At 38.6% G+C, this 9,286-nt stretch overlaps 1 protein-coding gene and 1 long non-coding RNA gene across 2 annotated transcripts; one reads left to right on the top strand and one right to left on the bottom strand.

Annotated features, from left to right (window-relative positions):
- Positions 1-4,012, bottom strand: LOC103144690 (uncharacterized). Its single transcript, XR_476939.2, has 2 exons — positions 3,725-4,012; positions 1-932 (listed from the first exon to the last, which is right to left on the bottom strand). It is a non-coding gene; the product is annotated as an uncharacterized LOC103144690 (long non-coding RNA).
- LOC103144788 (pancreatic secretory granule membrane major glycoprotein GP2) lies at positions 840-8,615 on the top strand. Its single transcript, XM_007561928.2, has 9 exons — positions 840-951; positions 1,984-2,072; positions 2,151-2,255; positions 4,373-4,533; positions 4,620-4,755; positions 6,026-6,120; positions 7,260-7,428; positions 7,831-7,945; positions 8,024-8,615. Exons 1-9 carry the CDS (start codon positions 855-857, stop codon positions 8,197-8,199), a joined length of 1,143 nt encoding a protein of 380 aa, XP_007561990.2. The 5' UTR covers positions 840-854; the 3' UTR covers positions 8,200-8,615.
- Positions 8,616-9,286: the final 671 nt, after the last annotated feature.

Here is a 9,286-nt window from a genome sequence, read left to right as displayed (position 1 = left end):
ATTTATTTCATTAATGAACGAATAAACAGGAAACCACTCAATCCACTCGTATTTACTCTTACAAATGTCTGCTAAAACAATGACAGGGAGACGAACCAAATTGTAAAACATGTCTCATTTACAAAAACAAACCAAACACAAGATTTGTTGTGTTTGAAATAAAAGAACATATAAAATCTAACAAAGGTGAAGAGGATTTCTGCCTCACTTCATCTTTTTTTCCCCTTTATTTCCATTTGCAAAGTGCCTGAACAAGTTTAATGTTCAAAATGATTTAATACATGTTGGTGTTAAGTTTTTTTTTTTTTTTAAATGAGGATGTATTTCTTGAATTTGCATGCGGTAGCAGGATTTTACTCCGTGTCTAACTACACACATGCAAACTGGTCAGTGAATTGCCCTTGACCTATAATGAGTCTCTTTTGTCCTTGCCAACTGGGATTCCCGCACCAATAAAATGTTTTAAAGTGTCCAAACAAAAGACGGAGAGAACAAAGAGTAACCCTTTCAGGGTTTTTTCCACATATATAGTTGCTCCCCGCGGTAAGCAACTTAGTAAGGTGTTTACTAAGACGACATCCCTGTAGTAGGCGGTGTCATCCGTGTTACCTTGGACTCGCCTCGGTCAACCCTATTCATGTGTGGAATCTCATTGTTGTCTGAAGCATCATTCAAACTGGTGTTTTAATGCCAGAGAAGGGGATAGTGGGGTGGGAGGGTGGTCCCAGTTCATTTAGAGCTGGGTTTCATGGGTTGGAGAAGGAGAGGCGCTACATCTTCTGGTGACATTGAGATTTAGGGAAAGATTCAAACGGCAGCAGAGTGGCAGAGCAGAGAGAAACCAGAGGGACAGGATGTGGAAGATGGTGTCCAGCGGTGTGGTTTTCACCTGGTTGCTCTTCGCTCAAACGACGGCGGTCTCGGCAGTTCACCTGGAGCCCATGGTGGAGGGTCAGTGCACACTTTACAAACCGCATACATGATTCAGTATCAAAAATCAGGCAGAAAGCTCTTTTACTACTTGTTTTCTTCACTTCTAAGTTGTAGTTATTTGCATAATTTAAATATAAGTAATGTATTATGTGTTGAAGGGAAATCTGACTCAATTCGAAGAGTAGTCGTCCTACAATCAGAAAGTTCTGGGTTTGATTCCAGTTTTTTCCTGTTACTTATTGTTGACTTAACCCCAAGTTGCCATTATGAAGCTTTTCATTATGTTGACAATTTTTAAAGAGAAATTCACAGTTCTGTAAAAGAAAAGTTGTTTTTATTTGCCACACTTAAATGTTCCTAGTCATCTAAAACAAAAACAAAAAAGCTTGATCTCACTAAATAAAATCTATTGAAACCAACATTCCCTTAGGCCACATTTTTGGACAGCTTAATTTCACTTCTTACACCCATATCATTTGTATCAGTTGCCTCAGTCCTCGCACGCACAAGGGTTAAGTACCTGTCTGACAGTATGAAGTAGGTGTGATCTAAATTCAATGGAAGGGAAACAGAGTCGCTGACATTTATTGATCTGAAAAGGCTGATGAAGCCATTCCTAGGGGTTGGCTTTCACTGGACTGACGAGACAAAGTGCAACCTTTTGAAAGGTGTACATGTGCTGAAGTGTATCAGACGAACATCACACTGATAATGAAACATTGTGGGGGCATTGTAATAATCTGGGCCTGCTTTGCTGATTGAAGCACATATTCTGCTCTCTTATAGAGAGAATCCCAAATGAGAATGTCTGGTCCTCAGTTTGTGACCTTAAAGTCAAACAAATTTCTGCTATGTAGTAGAATAAAGATTCAGAGAACAACATCAAGTCCACTTCTGACTGAATGGCTCAAATTGAACTTAAAGGACTTCTCTGGGTCAGGACTTCAATCTTGTTGAAATACCGTGGCGTGACCTTGCTTTCTCTAAAGGGATTTTTTTATTGTCCTCTTGTTTGAAAACCTTTTTTTGCCCCCATTTTTTAAACACCAGAGCTCAATGAAACGGTGATTTGTACCAATGACCAAATGGACGTCATTATTCCAAGTGTGTTTTTCCTCAACAAGGTTCCTCCGGTTGATGTGAGCAAAACCGTCCCAACATTTTCTCTTCAAGTGCGACCACAGCAAAACGTGAACCTGTGTGACTTTGTTTTTCAGGTCGATGATTTGCATCTAAATGATCCAGAATGCAGAGGAGAGGAAATCGGGGACAACTTTGTTTTTAGCATAAAGACGAATCTCTCAGACTGCGGGACCATAATGGTAGGACACTAAACCTAAATGGTAGAAAACTTTTTTTGTTTTTGAGTGTTTTGCAGCACTCATCTAATTAATCAAACATTGCACGTGAGCTCAGACATTTAGAACAGCTCCTTACAAATGAGAGAGGCTTTAACTTTAACTGCTATGGAGACAAACAGCACTTGGTATCAGCATAATGGGCGATGTAAAACTGCCACTAATAAATTTTCTATTTTACGATGGCTACCTTTGTTCTGGGGCTAGTTCCCAGCCAATTAGTGTTGCTTTTGGCACCAACTTGTGCTATTAACATCTTTTTTTTAAACAAAGGTGACTTTTGAGTTGCATAAAAATGAGTCAAGGAAATGTAAAAATAAATTAATTAATTAATTAATTAATAATTTAAAAAAAAAAACTGAGAGAGGAACAAACTCTGAAGTCCAGCCAGAAAAAAGTGAGGCAAAAAGAAATAGGGAGTGGCTCTTTTTTCATCAGGAATTATGGGTAGTGTTTCTTTCAACCTCATTCAAGGGAACCCTGAAGATTTTTATTGGGAAAGCTAAATTATTTATTGAAAGTTCTCTGAATAAGAAGGTGGTGAATCACTGGCCATTTCACCTCCTGATCATTTTAATCCGGTCACTTTTACGAGTTTTGGGGAGCTTTAAATGCCGGCTGCACCACACAAGTTTTCTCAAACTTGGAATGTTTGAAGGTTTCTCGTATAAAGAAAGCCAAAGGTTAAACCAGCTTTCACCGGGGGAGACAAACCCTGCCAGCTCTCCACCTCAGTGTTTTACAAGGTTTCTGGCACAGCAGCTGGTGAAAGTAACCCTCCACACAGGATTAGGCTGTGGGTTGCTAAAGAAGACTGGCTGCCTCAGCTGCCAGAGCCGCTTTCACCCTGACTGTAGATCTTTAGAAACTTTTAGAAACGTCATGTGATAGACAAATTCGCAGTTGTGTAGCGAAAGGTCAAAATGTGCTTTTTATTATTTTGATGGAGCCTGGATGGAGATTGTCAGGTGGATTTGGTGACATCTACCTGCCACTGATAGCCCTAACCCTTTGGTCCCGTCTCACCAGAGCAATGTTTTCTATTTAACCTGTCATTCGTGAATGACAACCTGTGAATGACAGGTTAATACATTTGCTTAGCATAAACAAATGTATTGAGTAAATTCCGAGAGGTTAGAGTCCTTGTCAAACGGCGTTTTGACTAAAGTCCAAAGGGTTGGAGTCCCAGTTAACGGTGTCTCAACTAAAGTTCTTCAGCTTTTTATTTCTTTTTCTCACTGTTTACGTTTTAATTATGTTTTTTAAATCTCTTTCTCACATGCTGTTTTTATTTTAATTATGTAAAGCACTTTGAAATGCCTTGCTGCTGAAATGTGCTATACAAATAAAATTTGATTGATTGATTGATTGATTGATTGATTGATTGATTGATTGATTGATTGATTGATTGATTGATTGATGCGGCCTCATACCTTCTGATTTTAGTTGACCTTGAGTTCGTAGGGGGGCTTTTTGGCAGCAGTGTCCTCCACAGCAGGTTGCTGGACGGATCCTTTTGTGTTTTTCTTGACAAAAACTTCCCATTTCGTGCTTGCTACGCTAGCTTGTCGAGCAAAGCAACTGGCAGCCAATCAGAGAGATGAGCGTGGCAAATAACATTTGAATATTAACGTATGTTTTACATTAATGGCTAAAAAGCAGACTGAATATTATGATATCAAAAGCTACAATTGAAAACTTATGATTAAAAATATATAAAATTCAGTTTTTTATTTTCGCATTTTTTTCTCATCTTTCGTCAAATTATCCGAGTCACCTCTAGCGACCCCTGGTGGCCTCCACTTCGAAAAACACTGCTCTTTACCACTTGTAGCTACTGATGGCTTACTTTTGATGATGGTTTTGTTTTTGCCTCTTTATTTTGGTCTTAAACAAATATAAAACACTGAACTTTATGACTGTAATGTGACATGTGAAAAGGTTCAAAGAGTATGAATAATTTGGCAAGTGGCTGTGTGTAATATTATGGGATACCTGTTTTCCTCAGCATGCCTTACACATGAGGAAAACGTCTCAACTAATTACTCTTGTTAACTTTCTGTTCCTTAATCTCTTTATAGGTCTCTGATGATACACACATCATGTTCATCAACACTATACACAATAACTATTCAGATATCATCACAAGAAACTATATAAACATCACGTTTGTGTGCCGCTACCCCATAAACTACATGGTCCAACAACCCAACAGCGAAAACATGATCCGAGTGGATGTTCGGTAGGTGATTTGTGTGCTGCTTCTTTTTATTTATACCCCTGACATCTGATTTAACAATAAGACTTGTGTTTGCTTGACCTCTTCAGAAGCATCACCCTGAACACTGAGGATGGGAATTTCTCAGTGTCAATGCTGCTGTACAAAGATGAAGCCTTTGAGGACGTGTGGACAACTGTGCCGTCCCTGACCCTGGATGAAAACATCTTTGTCAAAGTTTTTATGGTATCTCTGCAGATAAAGAAAGCCCTACAATAAAAAGTAAAAAGTAGTCCCCCACTTTATTTAGTGGGGGACTATTTATTTAGTCCCCCACTAAATAAATACACACATTTATTTAGTGGGGGACGTGGTATGAGGCTGAATGAGGACCCATATTTATCCTCAACTCTCCATAACTTACAGTTAGAGAATTACAGCCAGGAGTGACATTTTGGGGACATCAAATTTGTATAAAAACCATTAGAGGCTATCTCCATGCCAACTGGTTGTTCCTGTCCTTCTGTCAGAAATAAAAATGGACTTTGTTTACATTGAGTTTCAGTTGAAATTCAACTGAAACCCTGTGCTTCAAATCAGACTAAGATTAAGCATTCTGGTAACAAACACTCCTCCGTTTTGCATTAAACAAAGGGTAATTATGTGTAAATGTGCCGCTGTACAACATCTGTGGTGCTTTGGGCCTATCTCTCCTCCAAAGACCCTTGGAACACACGAAAGGAACTCTGAACGATATAAAAAAGTGAACAAAGATGGCAAATATTCTCTCTTTATTTGCTCCAAACTTGTGAAATGCAATACAGAAACAGTATGGGCTGCTCTGTTGGGGTTTTGTTTCTTAACACAGAATATTTCCCATGTTAAGAAATACCCCATTTAATTTATATACATCAAGTAAATGTATATAAATCAAATATTAAATTTAAAGAATTTTTACACATCCTAACCAAGTGTGATAATGAATATGACCGTCAATGTCTGAATTGTACTTTTATTCAATGGTATTAAGTTTTATAACCCAATGACACCAGAACAACTAATACGATTGGGAAAACTAGTTCTTTAGAATTAAAAAAGCAAATTGAGAGATGACAATGATTACATCTGTTATCTGTTTGCTTAACAGATTGGGAAGGGATGTCCTGGACCATTTTAGAAAACTGAGACGAAAATGTTTCAAATATTCTTAGTGTTAACAGCTATTTTTGGATTAGTTGTACGCTGCCTGCCTTAGTTGCCCAATGTTAAGAAATACTGCCTTGTGGATTGATGTCCCAAATTATCCCGGAAATCTAACACTTCAGCCGTGACTAGACGGTCATGTGAGAGCTTCTGCACATCTTCTCCAGGCTGTCACCACCCCTCGGATCAGCTGTTGTTTACACACAGTGAATCAGCAATTCGTAGCACATCGTGAAACAGGTTTTGGCTTGCATTCAGAATGACTTGATTGCTGCTTGACATTCAGATTTTTTTATTTTTTTTTCGTTTAAAGATACCGGCTCACTTGATGCTCCGTTTGGAGAGATGCTGGGCCACACCCACCAGGGATCCATACGGCAACATTCAGTACACCTTCATCAGAGACAGGTGTGTCACTGTGATAATGCTCAACAAGTTCATTTTGACTGCCTGCCTTTCTATTTACAAGAGAAGCTTGTTTGTGGTGCGCTCTATTTCAGTGTTATTGCTCCACGTTTGCGACGAGCTCTAGAGCACTGTTGAAATCTGAAATAAGAGAATTTGTTGCCTAGAGAGCGGGTCAGACAACAAATCTCAGAGCCAGGTCATGTGACTCCGGTCTGAAAGGCCACATGCGGTTCAGTTCAACAGCTGTGCATGCCCTTGACAACCGGGGCAGCGTTTGGTACTATTAGCGACAGCAGGACTGTGAAATGCACAATGATTTCACAAGGTCAAGAAAAGGAGGAAAACACTGCTGGCTTAGATGAGCTTAAAGGAGTAGTTCAGAATTTTTAGGGAGAGTTTCTGTGAAATGGTTATAGCAGCTAATAACTAAACTCTCTTGGCATCTTCACTTACTCTAAATTCAGATTAGCTGGACCTGGAAGCTGAAGCTAACAGCTAGCCCGAGAGATGCAAGGCTAAAGCAGAGGTTTTTGTGTTTTAAAACAACTTTAAGTTTTAAAATGTCATAGTTGTTGACGTGAATGCCAGTTTCTGAGTCTTTAATCCGCTGTCATATTCAGAAACAGATAATTATTTATGTTTGAAATGTAAATAACATTGGTAGAGGCAGGCCTTCACCAAACCTCTTCCTGAGTTAATATGTTCTGAAAAAAGAAAAAGAAAGATGTGTAAATAAATACATTTAAAAAATAATTCACATAAACCACTATATTTTTCGTCACTGTTTAACTTTTATTATTTCAGTACTTGTTTCACATCGGAAGATCATTGGTGATGCACTGTCTCCTACTCCTATTTCCCTTCTAAATCATAAACCTTTGTATGAATAATCTCCCAAATATCCCAATAATCTCATAAAACAGGAACGCTTTTAAGAATGGACCATCCATTAGCTTCAGCCTCAGCGATAAGCTAATCTGGATTCATGCAAAATGAAGACACCAAGAGAGTCAGGAAAGACATCAAACATGCTTTAAAAGAGCTGCACTCATACATTCTGAACCATCAAGATTAGGTTCAGAAATGTTTCTAAACGGACAGCTCACTCCTAGCTCGTTTTTTTTTTTCCACCTTCCTAGTTGTTCAGTGTTGGCCGACAAACAGACTCTCAGCGTCCTGAAGAACAGCGAAGGTCCGGAGGCCACGTTCAGGATACAGATGTTTAAGTTTGTTGGCAGCTCTTACGCTTTCGTCTTCCTGCACTGCAACGTCCAGATCTGCCACAGCAGCTTGAGTGTGTGTAAGCCTGTGAGTGAGACCTCCTTACACACACACACACACAGCTCAAAGTGAAAGCCAGACGCCAGCTCAGAACAGCAGTCAGCAAGCCTTGACTTGTTTTTACTGGTATGAACTGAGACTTACACAGTCCTTATTTCAACTGAATTACAAGTCTACATCGTTACAACCAGACATTTACTTTTTTTTCCAGCTAAATTTTTGAGATTAAATCTAAACTTTTCCTTTTTCCTGCAACCTGTAAAGTATATTTTTATGCAATTTTTCAAGTAAATGACATCTTCTTCTCTGAGTTGCGTTTTAGTTCACATTAGTACAGGACTCGTTTCCCTTCGATAGGGTTGATGTGCACATTCTAAATACATTATCTGGTTTCAACTGTGATTGTTTGTCTCTGCATTTGCTACGCAGAACTGTACCACCGAAGACGGACAGATGAGGACACGGAGAGACGCCCCACTGTCCCACACTGTGTCCTACGGCCCAATCAGACGACTGCTCACCGCCAGTGAAAAACCCAACCTAAGTGCGTCACTTTACAATCCCTGCAACTTGCACAAGTTAAAACAGTTCATTTAAGGGATAATTCAACCTTTCTCTGCAGAGCCCAGCGGTTTCCCTCCGGTGGAGACTCTCGTCCTGGGAGGCTTGCTGGTCGTCTTGGTGCTCGTCACTGGGGTGTTTGGGAGGCTGTGGCTTCGCTCCAGGCGTTTCTACCCACCACAGGAGGCACAGCTCACCCTATCTAACATTCACCACATCTCAGAGGTGGCTTCATGAAGTGAAGCTTTTATAGAACTGACAAATGGACATAAACCTCACATTGTGATTGTAACAGCAAATGTTTTGAGTGTTTCCTGTTCATATTTTATTATTATTATTATTATTGTTATTTTAAAGAAATGACTAAGTCATCAATCATTTTTTAACATCTCTTTCAGAGTGCTATATTGCAGATTTAATAATAAAACAACTAAATAATGTGTGCTTTATTTCAAAAATTTAAGTAATAACCATATCATTGCTTTCTTTGTCCTAAAATTGTCTAAAGTGACATATTTCAGATATATGTTGTAAAATTGCACTTAGGGTATTTCCTTACGCTATTTCAGGACCTTAGCCATAGTACTGTGTCCATTGTATGGCAAGCCATTTATTATATTGAAGTACAAATCAATTTTTTGTTCTTTTTTCCTAACATAAACCAGAACATTTTAGCTTTCTAGAGTTCATTTTGTCTGGTGCACAATCTTAAATTCTGATATCTCAGTAGACATTCTTTATAGTGATTACTAGGGGTAAAGTTTGATTTTTGTCTATATTTTTGGCCACATTACTTATCAAAATGGAGTCAATATTATCTGTCAGCAAGTGATTTCATCTGGTGTTTATGTTTTGGCTATTATAATGGTATTTGGGATTTAAAAGTTAGCTTTAAGCTTTGACAATCTACAGAGGGGTCTTCAAATTCAGACCTTGACGACCAGTGTCCTGCAACTTTTAGATGTTTATTTGCTTAAACACAATTTTTCGCTCTATAAACACCCCAACCAGCACCAGTGGTGGTACCAGTTTGAGAACCATGAAGCAAAGCCATATTTTTTAACCTTGGAAATGTTAAGGTTGCAAAGGAGTGGGAAATCTTTCAGAAACCTTTCATTAGAAGTTAGGCAGAGGAATGTTGAACCATTGTGAAGAGACATTCGATGAATAAAGATTTCTTAGGCTGTATAAAGCTCTAGACGTTTAAATCTAATAATTAGCAGATAATGTTAATTTTTTGTATCTTTATTTTCAGCTTGGACAAGTAAGTATGTTAATTTGACTCAGATTGTTTCATTTAGCTAAAAAGAAAAGAAAAGATTGT

This window comes from Poecilia formosa, unplaced genomic scaffold, assembly GCF_000485575.1.
Source record: "Poecilia formosa unplaced genomic scaffold, Poecilia_formosa-5.1.2 Scaffold131, whole genome shotgun sequence".
Taxonomy (NCBI): Eukaryota; Metazoa; Chordata; class Actinopteri; order Cyprinodontiformes; family Poeciliidae; genus Poecilia; species Poecilia formosa.
The sequence above is the reverse complement of the archived record's forward strand: the minus strand, read 5'-3'. Positions and strand labels throughout refer to the sequence as shown.